Here is an 18,677-nt window from a genome sequence, read left to right as displayed (position 1 = left end):
CAGAAGAATTGATGTTGGCTTTTGCCCGGAATGTCAATGCTCCTGCTTCTCAGGTGCTGCCTGACCTGCTGTGCTTTTCCAGCACCACACTCTTGACTCTAATCTCCAGCATCTGCAGATCTCACTTTCTCATATCAAACATCACAGCCCTGTAAATGCCCACAGCTCGCAGTCTGCCAACTGTGCTCAACTAGCCTATCGCTTGCTGAACTTAGAACATAGATGTGCTTTTTGCCAGTACAAAGAATTCATCAAATAATCCTGACTGTGCTAAAATTTATACTGCAAACCAATTTAAGATAATCAGTTCGGCAGGTGGAGTGATTAATTTGCACTTGCTAAAAGCTATTTACAGTCATGCACATGACCCTCTTCTTTGAAGGTAAATGTTGCAATAGTCCTCATCTAGGAAAAGATTACGAAGACAGCTAAACACTTTGCATCCCCATGGTATAGCCCTGACCAAAATCATTCAATGTGGTTGTTGGAATTTCATCAGGTAACTAAGATTAACAGTAGACAGTTCCTGCTACATCTCCATGCCAACTATTGTCTCACCAATCAGCATTATCTTCTCATGGTATATCGATTGTTATTTCCTTTCTAAAGTTGATATTCTTGCATCTCAGTCTTGATGAGTGCAAAACAAAAAAAATTCTACTTCAAAACTCTTTTCAGCGATGTTTTAAATTCTGTACGACAAAACAATTATTTGGTTGAAGTTCTTGAATAATTCACATGTTCAGGTGGAGAATAAATGCCAGCCCAGACTAATTAGGCTGAATGGCCTGTTTCCATACTGCAAATTCTATGTAACTTGCAAATCATTCCTGCTCAGACTTGCTGCCGAGAAACACTGTTAACCTGTTGGATACCGTATACTTCAAACCTATTTTTAATGTTATTGTTTTTTACTTATATTAGTTCTTGGATTATTTTTTACAACTGCTAGCATGTTGTAATGAGTTCATGAAGATAAAAATTAGAAAGATAAGGAAGAAAATTAAAATTGGGTATGAAATTACCTCTGTTGTTGGATCTACCAGTTCCAATCCGTGCATATTGACCTGTACTAACTCCTGTAGGAGCTGAACCTGAGCAACACTGAGGAAGAAGTCCAAGCTTGTAGTAACATTGACTTCCAATGAATGGCCACACACAATAATTTCCTACAGAGACAAAAACATTATTATACATATATCATAAGGAATTCTACATGCAATGTCATTCAGTCAAATGAGTATTTCAAACAAGATCAAAATTAGTTTACAGCTACAACTAATCTTATATCCATCTGTAATCCAAGCAACGAATTGTATTTATTTGACACAATTCTTTGATTTAGATTACTTAGACAGGCCCTTCGGCCCAACAAGTCCACACCGACCCTCCAGAAGAGCAACCCACCCAGACCCATTCCCCTACATTTACCTTAACATTACGGGCAATTTAGCATGGCCAATTTACCTAACCTGCACATCTTTGGACTGTGGGAGGAAACCAGAGCACCCGGTGAAAACCCACGCAGACATGGGGAGAATGTTGCCCGAGGCAGGAATTGAATCCAGGTCTCTGGGGCTGTGAGGCAGCAGAGCTAACCACTGTGCCACCATGCCGCCCTATATTGATTGTATGTAGCATGCTTGGAATTAAATACTGAATCCAAAACAACAACAATCTTATGGAATTTTATTTAAATTCAGGATTAGCTTGCATTTATTGCCCATGTTCTGTATTGCCCATTATTATCCATGTGCTGGAGGTCATTTCACAATGCCATTCGGGAGAGAATTCCAGGATTTTGATTCAGTTGTAATGAAGGAACGGTTATATGCTTCCAAGTCAGGTGGTATTCATGTATCCACTGTCACTATCCTCCCAAGTGGAAGTGGTCATGGATTTGGAAGGTACTGTCTAACGATCTTTGGTGAATTTCTGCACTGCAGCTTGTAGATGGTACACATTGTTGTAACTGAGCAATAGTGATGGAAGGAGTCTGTGCCTTTGGTGCCAATCGAGTAGGCTGCTCTGTCATGGATGGCATCAAGCGTTTTGAGAGTTTTGAAACTGCACTCATCCAGACAAGTCAGGTATATTTTACCAACTTTCCATTGTGCTTGGTAGATGGTGGACATGCTTTTGGGAGTCAGGAGGTGAGTTGCTAACAGTAGTACTCCTAGTCTCTGACCTACTCTTGTAGCCGCTGCATTTATATGGCAAGTCCAATACAGTTTTTGGTCAATGGTAACTCCCAGGATATTGATAGTGGGGTATTCAGTGATGATAATGTCATTGAATTTCAAGGGGTGATGATTAGATTACCTCTTACCAGAAATGATCATTGCCTGGCGTTTGTGTGGCACAAATGTTATTTGTCACTTTACAGCTCAACCTGCATTGACAGCAGGTTTTATTAGACTTCATCAGTAAGTTCCTGTAGGAAAAGGAGTGGGCTATTCAGCTCCTTAAACCTGTTTAACTGTTCGATAACATTGTGGTGGATTTGTATCTCAGCCCTGTTAACCCACTTTTGTTCCATGTACATTAATACCTCTGCCTAACAAAAATCAATTAGCCTTAGTTTCAGAATTGTCTAAAAATTTCTACTACCTTTTGTGGTAAATTTCCATGGTTCCAAGAGGAAATAGATGCCATCTAAGCCGAATTGAACGCAAAGAAAAACTCACCAAACAGCTAAAACAGAAAACTGACAATAATGCACCTTATTTGAAATGGGAAAAAAAATGAAGAAAAAGGAAGTTCAAAACAGTTTTCAACAATTGTTAAATCAAGATCACTTGATAAATGTACTGCCTTATCACATTTTTATTAAAATTCTTTATCACTGACCTCGGTCTGTGTATTCTCTGGTGAGACCTGTTTTGTGAAAAGTATAGCAGGGGCAGCTGTTACTCGAACACTGAAATCTGTCAAAACTGGTGTTAAAATTGCTCTTCGTTCTTGGTGACGTCTAATACTGGAAAAATGACAAATAAAATTGGCACACTGTTAGCCCTATATTTTCAGCTCATAGTCTAGATACCCCAGCTGGCAAAAATCATACAATACCTCAGTTCATTTCCAAACAATGAAATCACAGGTAAGTGACTTAAAATTCCATTCATCATATTTGATTTGATTTATTATTGTCACATGAGCTGAGATACAGTGAAAAGTATTGTTTAGCGTGTTAACAAGATAAAGTTAAAAATCACACAACACCAGCTTTTGCCCGAAACGTCGATTTCGAAGCTACTTGGATGCTGCCTGAACTGCTGTGCTCTTCCAGCACCACTAATCCAGAATCTGGTTTCCAGCATCTGCAGTCATTGTTTTTACCAGGTTATAGTCAAGCAGGTTTATTTGGAAATGCTAGTTTTCGGAGGTGGTTGTGGAGAATAAGATTGTAAGACACAGAATTTATAGTAAAAGCTCACAGTGTGATGTAACTGAAACTATGTATAAAAAGACCTGGATTGTTTTTGTAAAGTCTCTCATCTTTTAGAATGACCAGGTTGGTTTCAGTTCATTCATATGTAAATCACAAAATGTTTTTTGAAAGTTACATTCTCAAGTGAACTTTAACAATTGGTGTCGTGTCAGCCCAGATAATGTATTGAAGGTGTGAGCTTCCCTCTGTGAGGCTGTCTGTGCCACAATGATCAGACTGATTCTAATCTAAAAAACGAATTTACAGAATTTTACATGGATTCATGCAGTTTTTGAGCAAAGTAAAATGTAATTCTGCAAGTACAAATTCACCCCACAAACTTTTATGTGTATTTGTTTTGGGTGTAAGTTTGATCGCTGAGCTGAAAGGTTCATTTCCAGACGTTTCGTTACCTTACTAGGTAACATCTTCAGCGAAGCAATGCTGAAAATTCCTGCTTTCTATTTATATGTTTGGGTTTCTTTGGTTTGGTGATCTTACCTCCTGCGGTGAAGTCACTTCCTTTTCTCAGGGGGTGGCAGATGTGTATGTGTGCATGCATGGGGTGGTTATGAGTGTCTGTGAGAGATTATGTGTATGCCTGCGAGTGTGAGTGTAAAGGGGTATAAGTCTGAGAGGGGGTGTGTGGGAGTATATGTGTGAGCGTGTGAGAGAGGGTCTGCGTAAGTGTGCGTGTGTACGTAGGAGTGTCTGTGTCTGTAGTACAGTGGGGTCACGTGTAATGTGACATGAACCCAGGGTCCCAGGTAAGGCCATCCTCATGGGTACCAAAGTTGACTATCAGCCTCTGCTTGGCCACTTTTCGTTGTTGCCTGTCTTGAAGTCTGTCTTGGAGGACGGTCACCTGAGGGTCCAAGGTCGAATGTCCCGGACCACTACAGTGTTCTCCGACTGGGAGGGAACACTCCTGACTGTTGCAGTGTGGAGGTCTTTTTCAATATATAATTTCAGTTACATTGCACTGTAAACTTTTGCTATAAATTCTATGTCTTACGATCTTATACTCCAGAACCATCTGATAAAGGAGCAGCACTCCGAAAGCTAGTGCTTCTAACTAAACCTGTTGGACTATAACTTGGTGTTGTGTGATTTTTAACTTTGTACACCCCTGTCCAACACTGGCATCTCCAAATCTTAACCAGACAAATCATTCGTTCCATAAGTATATCAGGTTAATAAAATGGAATGCAAGATGTAGTGTTACAGCTACAGAGGTGGTGCAGAGAAAGATCTATATGTCTGACAACAGCTAAGAAGCTGTTCTTAAATCTGTTGGCATGCATTTTCAAACTTTTGTACCTTCTGCCTGATGGAAGAGGGTGAAAGAGAGTATAACCAGGGTGGGAGGGGTCTTTGATTATGTTTGCTGCTTTCTCAAGGCATTGGCAGTCATTGGAATGGAGACTGGTTTTTGTGATAGAATGGGCTGTGTTCACGACTCTCAGCAGTTGCATTTAAGCAAACAGCAACTTGGTAATGTAAACATGATGGCGGGGAAGAGGTTCATGGTAGGGCTAGGGGTAAGACTGCTTGTATTAAACAAGACAGGTATCCAATTTTCTCAATCACAGAATGGAAATGAGACACAACGAAAGATCCATAGTTTGTAACTGAGTGTTGGGGAATTGTTCACAAGTTACGCCATCCACCTGGCAAATACAGTTACATGAATACCCCTCACGGAGGAAGTGTTTACTGTGAGAATGGGAGAAAAAGGTCCTTTTTCTTGCCAAACATATTGAAGCGTGCCTTTAGCTCTGTCATTAACTGGATTCATCTCTGCTGAAATTAAGTAACTGTAATTGAAATAATGAACAGCAGTCTAATTTTTCGAACAATTCATTTGCATTTACCGAGTTTGTAACTTGGAAAGTGTTTATTTTTAAACAAAAAAAGCTCTTGTAGTCAGTGACAGTGTGAAGTGCTGGGTCAGGGAGGTGTTAACATTCCATTGAATGCTCATGGCTGGTCCTTTATATTCTAAAGGTCCTCTTCAATTAATCAGCTATCATTAGTAATAGGTGCCATGGGACAACATGCAGATATTCCACCACAAGTTATCAGCAAAGCGCTACACAGCTAATCCCAGCTTCATGGCAGAATCTCCATGGATCCTTGTCCATAAGATTTGAATTAGCTGTTTTGAATTTCATATGAATTTAGCTGATGTAAAAACAGATCTTTTCTTACATCTGCAAATTGGAATCTAAGCTCTATTTCTGAAGCGTGAGGGGGCTTGATAAAAGGAGGGAATTGTAACTTTGAATACTGAGACCCCCTTGGGGAGGAACTTAGAAAGAGGTCTGAGTGCAGCCCTATCCTTATGCCAAGGCAAATAAGGTTGGTCCACATGAAGCTTACTAACTCTCCTTGTTGAAACCGGATCAACCGAAATGTCTGTTTTAAATGATGGAAAAGTTAGACCAGATCGCAGGGTTGGTTCTGAGATTAGGGAGCATCAGGTAAATTGCATTTCCAAATCAGTGGGAGGGATGAAGAAGAGAGAAGTAGTGAGGAAAATATTTACATTTGGATAGCATTTTCCACAGCCTTGCAATGCCACAGAGCACTTCACAGCCAGTTAAACCTTTTGCACGTAGTCACTAACATTGCAACATAATTTGTATTCATAGGAGACCTTTAACTTGCACCACTAAATTCCAAAGAAGAACAAGAGATAATCAGTGCTGTCAAAAACAGATTCAGATATAAAAGCTGGCCTGAACTTGAGACGACTCTCTTTCTTCAAAGATATTTTCTAATCAATCTTTTCAGATATATTATTACACATCTCTGGAGTGGTTAGGACATGAAACGGAGTTCATAGTTCAGAGACAGGAACACTACCACTGTGCCATAAGAGCCCTCTCCTCTGCCATAAGGCCCTAAAATTGATTCCTCCCACCTGAATATAGGGTTGGAGCCTTCGATTAGTGTTTTACCCAAAAGATACAGCTCACACGGTGTAAAGACAGAAAGGTTCAAAAAACAAAAGTAGTAAGATATTTCTTTCTGGATCAGGAGCAAGATATCCAAGCTCTAACCTTCCCAATGCATAAAACAATAACACTGTAAATACAGAAATAACTGGAGCATAACTGTCCAAGCTGATTGACAACTTTCCAACGACAAACAATCTTCCACTTTAAATCTGGTACAATGCTGTCCATTTTTTGCAGTTCAAAATCCTGAAGCATCTTTTCAGACAATATGTGTAATGTCATGACAATCAATTGAATACACCAGAATAAACGGGCTTTGACCCAAGTCTGACTGTACATCAAATGGATTCACAGGGATGTGTAGCTTAGAGTAATCATGTAAACAGGGTAACTTAGCCTAACTTATCATCAAGATGTTAAAAAAGGAAGTTGGGAAATCCTGCGATAGCATCTGCTGTGTGGTCAACCACATCAAAGTTTAATCTTTCTCTGCAGTACTGACATGGATTGTTGATTACAGAAACCTCCAGAAGATGCTGGTGTGAGAATGGCCATTACTAATGGAACAGTAACTTGTATTTATACAAGACGTTTAACTCACCATTGCGTCTAACTCTCTGAGGATCATAATGAGACAAAGCCTGAAAAAGTAGACGTATAGTTAACTATAGCTTCAAAAGGAAACTGGATCAGCACGTGATGGAGCGAAACAAAACTGAAGGAGATATGCAGAAAGGTAAAGGGAATGGGTATGTACTGAACTGCAGGAAGTTGGTATGGACTAGAGGAACTGAATGGCCTCCTTCTTCACTGAAACCATCTTATGAGTCTCAAATTAGAAACCGAGACACATAAAGAGACACCGGGGCAATATTCAAAAGAGATACATCGTAAGGAGTGTCATCAGAAGAAAAGGAAGCAGACAGTCAGAGAAGCAATTTGATAATTTAAGACTCAGGCAGCTGAAGACATAGTCCTTAGTGATGAAGCCATTAAAATAAGAGAGACAGGATTACATGAGGAGGATTAAAGCATGGAAGATTCCAAGGGGGTAGATATTGACATGGTGCTACCACACAATCAGGAAACTAAAATATGGGGTAATTGTTTCAGATTCTGGATGGAAGTTTGCTTGCTGAGCTGGGAGGTTCACTTCCAGACGTTTTGTCACCCTACTAGGTAACATCTTCAGTGAGCCTCAGGCGAAGCAGTGTACATGATTCCTGCTTTCTATTCATATGTTTGGGTTTCTTTGGGTTGGTGATGTCATTCCCTGTGGTGATGTAATTTACTGTGGTGATGTCATTTCCTGTTCTTTTTCTCAGGGGGTGGTAGATGGGGTCTAACTTGATGTGTTTGTTGATAGAGTTCTGGTTAGAATGTCGGAATGCTGTATGTCAGGATACTAGTGATACATACAGATAAGGAAGGACACCACTTCAACTGGGACAATACATCCACCTTAGGACAAGCCAAACAGAATTCCTACAAGCATGGCATTCCAACCGGAACTCTCTCAACAAACACATCGAGTTAGACCCCATCTACCACCCCCTGAGAAAAAGGACAGGAAATGACATCACAACCCAAAGAAACCCAAACATATAAATAGAAAGCAGGAATCATGTACATTGCTTTGCCTGAGGCCTACTGAAGATGTTACCTAGTAGGGTGACAAAACGTCTGGAGATGAACCTCCCAGCTCAGCGACCAGTGATCTTATTAAATGCCAGAGCAGGCTGAATGGTTGACTTCTGCTTCCTTACTTTTTCCTATTTTTGCACAATGGGCAGAATGGGATTACAGAGATGGAAGAGGCAAGGCCACATGAAGGGGCTTAAAATAAGAACGACAATTATAAAAATCAAGGTGCTGCTTGACTGGGAGTCAGTGTGAGTTAGTCAACGCAGAGGTGATGGATGAATAGGGCTTTGGCCACAGCCACAATGTTTAAATAGGACAAATCAGAATCTGACATACGAGATGTTTATATAAGTAGAGGTTCATGGATCAAATTAACTAACTGGACTCTAAACTGGCTCAGCATGTTAAAGCAGAAGATGGTGATAAATTTGAAAACCTCTATCAGAGTGGCAGTGACTAATGGAGTACCTGCAGTGCTGATTTTGGTCCCATTCTGTTCATTTTCTTCATAAAAAGCTTGGAAAGGAATTGTTCCCAACATATTATGAAATTTGCAATGTTATGAAACTACATAACCAACTGATTAAAAAAAATGTTCACAATTAAGGACACTGTTGTTCAAAGGAAATTCAAGGATAGCTAGAGAACCAATGGAAAAAATGTTGTTATAATAGAGAAAGCACTTAATGTTGATACTTTTTTACTGTATACAGTAGAGAGGTTTATACTTAAATGCTGATCTTAGATGTTAAAAGCATATTTCATTCATAGCAGCAAAACCCTCACTGCCGAACAGAAAAGTAGTTGAAACATATAAATTAACATTCCCGAAAATAAACAGGAAAGCAAAGTCTAAAGAAGAATCTACAAATTATTACTCTATAAAGGGCATTCTACCTGGGGTCAGAGTCACACATTTTTGCAGCACAGGAAGTGGGCATTCATTCCATCATGCTGGTTTCATTTCAAGATTTTAATCATTCCCCTTTGGAAACCATTTCCACCACCTTTGCAGGCGATGTGTTCTGGGCAATTGGAACTGTTATTAAAGTGAGAAATGTTTTTTTTTTAATAGCAGTTACAATTAACTGCTATTAAAAAAAAACATTTCTCACTTTAATAACAGTTCCAATTGCCCAGAACACATCGCCTGCAAAGGTGGTGGAAATGGTTTCCAAAGGGGAATGATTAAAATCTTGGGATAGCATTAGGGAGGATATTCCAGTAAATACATCCAGGGAAGTTATTTGGGTGGAACTGAGAAATAAGAAAGGGATGGTCACCTTATTGGGATTGTATTATAGACTCTCAAATAGTCAGAGGGAAATTGAGAAACAAATTTGTAAGGAGATCTCAGTTATCTGTAAGAATAATAGGGTGGTTATGTTAGGGGATTTTAACTTTCCAAACATAGAACATAGAACATAGAACATAGAAGAATACAGCGCAGTACAGGCCCTTCAGCCCTCGATGTTGCACCGATCAAAGCCCACCTAACCTACACTAACCCACTATCCTCCATATACCTATCCAATGCCCGCTTAAATACCCATAAAGAGGGAGAGTCCACTACTGCTACTGGCAGGGCATTCCATGAACTTACGACTCGCTGAGTGAAGAACCTACCCCTAACATCAGTCCTATATCTACCCCCCCTTAATTTAAAGCTATGCCCCCTTGTAATAGCTGACTCCATACGTGGAAAAAGGTTCTCACTGTCAACCCTATCTAACCCCCTAATCATCTTGTACACCTCTATCAAATCACCCCTAAACCTTCTTTTCTCCAATGAAAACAACCCCAAGTGCCTCAGCCTTTCCTCATAGGATTTTCCTACCATACCAGGCAACATCCTGGTAAACTTCCTCTGCACCCGTTCCAGTGCCTCCACATCCTTCCTATAGTATGGCGACCAAAACTGCACACAATATTCCAGATGCGGCCGCACCAGAGTCTTATACAACTGCAGCATGACCTCAGGACTCTGGAACTCAATTCCTCTACCAATAAAAGCCAGTACGCCATATGCCTTCTTCACTGCACTATTTACCTGGGTGGCAACTTTCAGAGATCTGTGTACATGGACACCAAGATCCCTCTGCTCTTCCACACTACCAAGTAGTCTACCATTAGCACAGTAATCCATCTTTTTATTACTCTTACCAAAGTGAATCACTTCACACTTAGCTACATTGAACTCCATTTGCCACCTTTCTGCCCAGCTCTGCAGCTTCTCTATATCCCGCTGTAACCTGCCATATCCTTCCTCACTGTCTACAACTCCTCCGACTTTCGTATCATCCGCAAACTTGCTCACCCAACCTTCTAACCCTTCCTCCAGGTCATTTATAAAAATGACAAACAGCAATGGTCCCAAAACAGATCCTTGCGGAACACCGCTAGTGACGGCACTCCAAGATGAACCTTTGCCATCAACTACTACCCTCTGTCTTCTTCCAGAGAGCCAATTCCTAATCCAAACCTCCAACTCACCCTCAATGCCATATCTCTGTATTTTCTGCAGTAGCCTACCATGGGGGACCTTATCAAACGCCTTACTAAAATCCATATATACCACATCTACCGCTTTCCCCTCATCTACCTCCTTAGTCACCTTCTCAAAGAATTCAATAAGGTTTGTGAGGCACGACCTGCCCTTCACAAAACCATGCTGACTATCCTTGATCACATCATTCTTATCCAGATGTGCATAAATCCTATCCCTTACAATTCTCTCTAAGACTTTGCCCACAACAGAAGTGAGACTCACTGGCCTATAGTTACTAGGATTATCCCTACTCCCCTTCTTGAACAAGGGAACCACGTTTGCTAGCCTCCAGTCCTCTGGCACTACTCCTGTCGACAAAGAGGACACAAAAATCAAGGCCAATGGCTCTGCAATCTCCTCCCTTGCTTCCCAGAGAATCCTGGGATAAATGCCATCAGGCCCAGGGGACTTATCTATTTTCACCCTTGCCAGAATTTCCAACACCTCTTCTCTACATATCTCAAAGCCATCCATTCTACTTATTCGTGCCTCAGTATTCATATCGACAACAATGTCCTGTTCCTGAGTGAATACTGACGAAAAGTATTCATTCAGCGCCTCCCCAATCTCTTCAGCCTCCACACGCAACTTCCCATTACTATCCTTGATTGGACCTATTCCTTCCCTAGTCATTCTTTTATTCCTAACATACCTATAGAAAGCCTTAGGGTTTTCCCTAATCCTACCAACTAAGCACCTTTCATGTCCCCTCCTTGCTGCTCTTAGCTCTCTCTTCAGGTCCTTCCGGGCTACCTTATAACTCTCAATTGCCCCTATTGAACCTTCACGCCTCATCTTTACAAAGGCCGCCCTCTTCCATTTAACAAGGGATTCCAACTCCTTATTAAACCACGGCTCCCTCACACGACCCTTTCCTCCCTGCCTGATAGGTATGTACTTATCAACGACACTCAATAGTTGCTCCTTGAACATAGACTGAGACTGCCATAGTGTTATGCGTTTAGATGGAGAGGAATTTGTTAAGTGTGTACAAGACAATTTTCTGATTCAGTATGTGGATGTACCTACTAGAGAAGGTGCAAAACTTGACCTACTTTTGGGAAAAAGGCAGGGCAGGTGACTGAGGTGTCAGAGGGGGAGCACTTTGGGGCCAGTGACCATAATTCTCTTAGTTTTAAAATAGTGATGGAAAAGAATAGACCAGATCTAAACGTTGAAGTTCTAAATTGGAGAAAGGCCAATTTTGACGCTATTAGGAAAGAACTTTCAAAAGCTGATTGGGCACAGATGTTCAGAGGGAAAGGGAAAGCTGGAAAATGGGGAAGCCTTCGAAAATGAGACAACAAGAGTGCAGAGACAGTATATTCCTGTTAGAGTGAAAGGAAAGTCTGGTAGGTGCACGGAATGCTGGATGACTGGAGAAATTGAGAGCTTGGTTAAGAAAAAGAAGGAAGCATATGGAAGGTATAGACAGGATAGATCGAATGAATCCTCAGAAGAGTATAAAGGCAGTAGGAGTATACTTAAGAGGGAAATCAGGAGGGCAAAAAGGGGACATGAGATAGCTTTGGTAAATAGAGTTAAGGAGAATCCAAAGGGTTTTTACAAATACATTAGGGACAAAAGGGTAACTAGGGAGAGAATCGGGCCCTTCAAAGATCAGCAAGGCGGCCTTTGTGTGGAGCCGCAGGAGATGGAGCAGACACTAAACGAGTATTTTGCATCGACATTTGCTGTGGAAAAAGACATGGAAAATATAGAACGTAGGGAAATAATTGTGACATCTTGAAAACTGTCCATATTACAGAGGAGGAAGTGCTGGATGTCTTGAAATGCATAAAGGTGGATAAATCCCCAGGACCTGGTCAGGTGTACCCTAGAACTCTGTGTTGAAAAATGTGGTGCTGGAAAAACACAGCAGGCCAGACAGCATCCGAGGAGCAGGAGAATCGATGTTGCAGACATAAGCTTATGCCCAAAACGTTGATTCTCCTGCTCCTCGGATGCTGCCTGGCCTGCTGTGTTTTTCCAGCACCACATTTTTCAACTCTGGTCTCCAGCATCTGCAGTCCTCACTTTCTCCTAGAACTCTGTGGGAAGCTAGGGAAGTGATTGCTGGGCCTCTTACTGAGATATTTGTATCATCGATATTCACAGATGGGGTGCCGGAAGACTGGAGGTTGGCTAACGTGGTGCCACTGTTTAAGAAGGGCGGTAAGGATAAGCCAGGGAACTACAGACCAGTGAGCCTGACATCAATGGTGGGCAAATTGTTGGAGGGAATCCTGAGGGATAGGATGTACCTGTATTCCTGATGAAGGGCTTTTGCCCGAAACGTCGATTTCAAAACTACTTGGATGCTGCCTGAACTGCTGTGCTCTTCCAGCACCACTAATTCAGAATCTGATTTCCAGCATCTGCAGTCATTGTTTTTACCTCTGTATTTGAGAAGTCCTGTTTCGGAATAGTTAACATGGCTTTATGCGTGGAAAATCTTGTCTCACAGACTTGATTGAGTTTTTTGAAGAAGTAACAAAGAGCATTGATGAGGGCAGAGCAGTAGATGTGATCTATATGGACTTCAGTAAGGCTTTCGACAAGTTTCCCCATTGGAGACTGGTGAGTTAGGTCAGATCTCACGGAATACAGGGCGAACCCGCCATTTAGATACAGAAGTGGCTCAAAGGTAGAAGACAGAGGGTGGTGATGAAGGGTTGTTTTTCAGACTGGAGGCCTGTGACCAGTGGAGTGCCACAAGGATCGGTGCTGGGTCCACTACTGTCCATTATTTATATAAATTATTTGGATGTGAGCATAAGAGGTACAGTTCGTAAGTCTGCAGATGACACCAAAATTGGAGGTGTATTGGACAGCGAAGGAGGTTACCTCAGATTACAATGGGATCTTGATCAGATGGGCCAATGGGCTGAGAATGGAATTTAATTCAGATAAATGTGAGGTGCTGCACTTTGGGAAAGCAAATTTAGCAGGACTTATACAATTAATGGCAAGGTCCTTGGGAGTGTTGCTGAACAAAGGGACCTTGGAGTGCAGGTTCATAGCTCCTTGAAATTGGAGTCGCAGGTAGATAGGATAATGAAGGCGGCGTTTGGTATGCTTTCCTTTATTGGTCAGAGTATTGAGTACAGGAATTGGGAGGTCATGTTGCGGCTGTACAGGACATTGGTTAGGCCACTGTTGAAATATTGCATGCAATTCTGGTCCCCCTCCTATCGGAAAGATGTTGTGAAACTTGAAAGGGTCCAGAAAAGATTTACAAGGATGTTGCCAGGATTTGAGCTATAGGGAGAGGCTAGTATGCGTACTAGAGGGTGGTACGTGTATGGCATGAGCTGCCAGATGAAGTGGTGGAGGCTAGTACAATTGAAACATTTAAAAGGCATCTGGATGGGTATATGAGTAGAAAGGGTTTGGAGGGATTTGGAGCAGGTGCTGACAGGTAGGACTAGATTGGGTTGGGATATCTGGTCGGCATGGACAAGTTGGACTGAAAGGCCTGTTTCCATGCTGTACATCACTGTGATTGCATGACTCTATCTTCTCTTGGTCAAATCCAAAACTGTTGAATGCCATACAATCCAGATGGTGAATAGAAATATTCTTAATAGCACAGAACATTTCGCAAGTACAGAATAAGAAGTGGCCTTTCATACAGAAGTATCTCAACAAGATAGCCAATGGGTGCTGAACAATGCTTGGAATCTGACTCAGCATCATTTCATATGCTGTCTCAACTTTTTGCCCTTTCTCAGTCAGCTGTTTCCAGTCTGCTTTCTAACTCTCTCTTTCTGAGTCCAGCAAACAATAAAAGCAATTAAAAGAGCTAAAAGAAAATCAACAATTTGCCATTTCACAGCCAGTGATCCCAACTATGTCAATATATTAATTTTATTTGAATAATGTACCAACTTGCATCCAAATTTAATCCCTCAGCAGTTCAGAAAGCAGCTTTTAGACTTGCAATACCACCAGAATAATATTTGCTCAGCAAGTGATGTGGTTCAAAATGCATTTCATTTGAAATGGCAGTAAACTCTTACAGACGTCATTTGGGATTAATTACAACAATTTAAGGCAATATTGTCATTTGAATTACATTAAATCAGGAATTACTTAAATTCAGTTTATTCAAACATGCCATTGCCTTAAAAATAAAGAGGACTTCCATTTGTAAGCGAAAGGGTTAATATCAATAAATCTTAAAGGTCATTAGTATTATTTCAAAAATAGTTGCTCACCATAATATTCCTATGATGGTCCTAACACTAGGTTTTGATATTAGAGCAGATATGTTTCCAGAACTGCAAAAATAGTGTAGGTAGAGGGGCAGGTAGTTCTGAGGAAAGAGGAAGGCTGCAGAAAGACTTAGGCAGACTAGGAAAAGAAGCAGTAGATGCAATGCAATGTTTTAAAGTGCTAGATGAAGTGATGCAATTTGTTTGGAAGAGTAGAGGCGCCGACTATTTCCTAAATAGGGAAAGGCTTCAGAAATCTGAAGAGTCCTAGTTCAGGATTCTCTTGGATTAATATGCAGGTTCAGTTTGCAGTTAGGAAGGTAAATGTAAAGTTAGCATTCATTTCAAGAAGGTCAGACCACATTTGGAATATTGTGAGCAGTTTTGGGCTCTGTATCTGAGGAAGGATGTGCTGGCATTGAAGGGGTTCCAAAGGAGGTTTACAAAAATGGGGATGAAGGGCTTGTCATGTGAGGAACGTGGGTCTGTACCTGATTGAAACTGAGAGGCGTGGTTACAGTGTATGTGGAGAAGATGTTTCCATTAATGTGAGAGTTAGAGGACCAAAGGACACAGCCTCAGAGTGAAGGGACAACACTAGAACTGAAATACAAAAGGAGAGGGTGGTGAATCTGTGGAACTCACTGCTGCAGAGGGCTGAGGCGGCCAAGTCATTGAGAGAGATAGACGGGTTCTTGATTGGTAAGGACATCAAAGGTTATGGGGAGAAGGCAGGAGAATGGGACTGAGAAAACATCAGCCATGATTGAATGACATAGCAGACTTGATGGGCCAAATGTTAAATAGTCCAAATGGTCAAATTCTGTTCCTAGATCTTATGGTCTCATAGACTTAAAATGGAGGAATAAGAAATTGTGTGAACGCAATAAGACTAGATTTTGACTAGTTTGCTACAAACACATCAGAAATTCTGTATTTATATTAATACTAATACCACCCTTAAATATAAATCACAGCTATCATCTATGCCGATGTTGTCTTGGACAGAATGCATTTAGTAGGAACAATGTAAACTTTCAGGCTTTTTCGGTGAACTGACTGGTTTACAAGCTATGACTGTCACTCTTGCATTTTCCAATTATTAACTCCAATGAAAATAATTTGGCATTTGTTTCATCTGGTAATATATCCCCTATGTAGACATTATTGAACCAGCAGTGGAATCCATCTTCTAATCTCTTCTAAAAGTTAAACAGTGGGTGATGAGTGGAAGGCACCTTCTAACCCTGCTGTTTGATCATCTGTCCTTCAGACAAGACCACCTGTGGTTTGTTTCTTCAAACATAGATTCTGGATTATAAACAGTTCTAGAAAGCTTACAGTTTACTCTTAAATAACAGTTGTGGATAAACTTAAATTTGACGGCATTTTGTAAGTGATACTGATGAGTACTGAACTGAAAATAGGCTTAAAAGACCTTTCTCCAAGTATACACACTGTATTTTCTGGTTCATTCCTGGACTTGCCCCAGACTAACAGAAAAAGTTGAGTGCAATAAAAGTAAATATACATAATTCACCGTAGAATGTAACTTTAATGATCACATCTGCTGCAATTTAAAACAATGAGAGTAATAGAGCTTCTAGTATTTGCAGTCTGTGTCAAGGAAACATTAAAGTTCAGGTCACAGGTGACTGTGTGTGAGTGGAAGAGTCACTCATGTTGATCCCCAAATAGGGGTTAATAATTCCCAAATTCGGTGATACAATCTTGTGAAAGATGACCATGAAGAGTTGCAAACACTTCATTTACAATTAAATGACTCTACAAAGCCTGTATGGAATTCAAAGAAAGAAAAATGTGTCAGCTTCTTACTTTGTTGAGATTTTAGAATTTTGGGAATTCAAATCAGATTTAAAAGAGGTGCTCAGAATTTTGAGGAATTTTAATAAGACTAAGGTAGATAGGGAGCATTTATTTCCACAGCAGGAGGAATAATTACCAAAGGTTCACACACATTTAAGTGAACTGAGGGGGAGAGATGTGGAAAGGTTTTCTTACTGCAACAAGTTGATATGATCTGGAATGCACTGATTGAGAGCATGGTGAAAATGGATACTCTAGCAATTATCAAAAGAGAATTGATGTATATTTTAAAAGAAATGAATGTATAGGGCTACAGAGAAAGCAGGGGAATGAAACTAAATAAACGTTGTTTCAGAGAACGAGAACAGGTAAAATGGGTCAAACAGCTTCCTATTTTGTCACGATAATATACTGACTCTAAAATAAATACATAAATATTTGGGGCCAGAAGGATTCACTTCATCTATGAAACACTATGAAGAGCAGACACCAACTATACAGCTTTAACCTCAACCAGTGAATTGTATTACTGTAAACACTGAAGTAGAAAGTGTTTATTTATATTTACAAAAAAAGTTTGAATCTGTTTTATGTGGGTATTTATCTTCCATGCAGAATTTGTGAATCGTACTGCACTACAATCTTTTGTTGCATGTATTTTCAGGTGCTTTGTTAAGTACCATCAGATTAAAGGCATGAGCAATTCAAATTTAACACATTACAAAATGAATTATATTTTCTTCTCTACTATTGCAATTTAATATATTTGAAACCTGAGTTTTAAACATGAATTTTAACTATCGAGCATATAAATGACTTCTTACACTACTAACGATGGTGAAAATGCAACCTTTTGTTATTTAAAGAAGCAGATGTCTTGGTATCCATTGTATGGCTACTCACTCAAGATAACGTAATTAATATTGAACTGTTAAATAGTTCGATGGAAAATCAGGTATGACAAACAACATCTTAAATATGAACAGCCATATGTTTTCAGACATAGACAAAACTATATTGCGCTTGCTTTGCATACCCTGGTTTTATTTTGATTTTTCAGAGTTGCATTTGTTTAAATAATGCTGACCATTTTCTCTTAGAAGTGGATTAGATAAAAATGGTGAAAGGTTGTCCTGAGGCAAATAAAAATTCCTTACTTGTAAACATCCCAATTAATTTGCTTATTTAAAGATAAATGAACACATATTTTAAATTGCGTTCACTTAAATACAATTAAAATGAATTGCAGAAAATGGATAAGAATGGAACTAAATAAATTATTCTTTGAAAGAGCTGATACAGATGAAATGGCCTACCTCTGTGCTTTGGCAAAAACTGTATAAAACCGTGAAATATCCACATTATCACACCAAGGTGATCTTCCTAGTAGTGAAACAAATGCTGCATGGCAGGTTGCTGACTGTTGTCACATTTGCCTCCAGAATTGCATGAAGTAGTAAGTACTGCCAATGGCTTTCATAGTGCAGTGGCAGTTTCCCTACCTCTGAGAGAGAAGGTCCAGGTTCATGTCCCACCTGTCCTACAGTTGTATCATACCAGAGTCAAACAAGTAGATTTAAAACAAAGTAAGAAATGGAATTTGAGGGATCGTTTGATGTAGTGGCAGTGTTCCTAAATCTGAGCCAGGAAGCCCGAGTTTAAGTCCCACTGCTCCAGAGATGTGTAAAAATATCTCCAAATGAGTTGATTCGAAAAATGAACCAGCTTACCTGCTGGACATGTTCCATTCAAGGGCTGGGTTCTGGTAATTCCTTTCACCCTCTGTGCAAAGGTGCCCTTTACCAATGTCCTTCTCAGGTTTCAGCTGATCCCACACTGCAGTCCCAATAGTTATGGACTGTAGGTCGATTTGGTATTGTCTGTCTTCAACTTCTGATCCAGGGTCTCTTAGTATTCCCAAATTCAGAGCTCTCCTGCCAGGGCACAAAGAAGTGAGTGTTACACATTTGTTCAATCGCCCTTGTAGTGCTTAAATGAAAGAAGTACTCTTTTATATTCTATATTCATAAATACAAACCATACTAATT

The 18,677-nt window shown here is 40.2% G+C and overlaps 1 protein-coding gene across 4 annotated transcripts in view; it reads right to left on the bottom strand.

Annotated features, from left to right (window-relative positions):
- LOC140476882 (intermembrane lipid transfer protein VPS13B-like) overlaps positions 1-18,677 on the bottom strand; it is a 957,534-nt gene that overhangs the window by 234,863 nt on the left and 703,994 nt on the right. For all 4 annotated transcript variants that reach the window (XM_072569770.1, XM_072569768.1, XM_072569769.1 and 1 more), the window contains exons 31-33: positions 18,360-18,563; positions 2,851-2,977; positions 1,026-1,169 (exon numbers count right to left, since the gene is read on the bottom strand). In XM_072569770.1, the coding sequence (XP_072425871.1) occupies positions 1,026-1,169; positions 2,851-2,977; positions 18,360-18,563 (475 nt within the window). The remainder of the gene's footprint in view (positions 1-1,025; positions 1,170-2,850; positions 2,978-18,359; positions 18,564-18,677) is intronic.

Source organism: Chiloscyllium punctatum, chromosome 5, assembly GCF_047496795.1.
Source record: "Chiloscyllium punctatum isolate Juve2018m chromosome 5, sChiPun1.3, whole genome shotgun sequence".
NCBI lineage: Eukaryota > Metazoa > Chordata > Chondrichthyes > Orectolobiformes > Hemiscylliidae > Chiloscyllium > Chiloscyllium punctatum.
The sequence above is the reverse complement of the archived record's forward strand: the minus strand, read 5'-3'. Positions and strand labels throughout refer to the sequence as shown.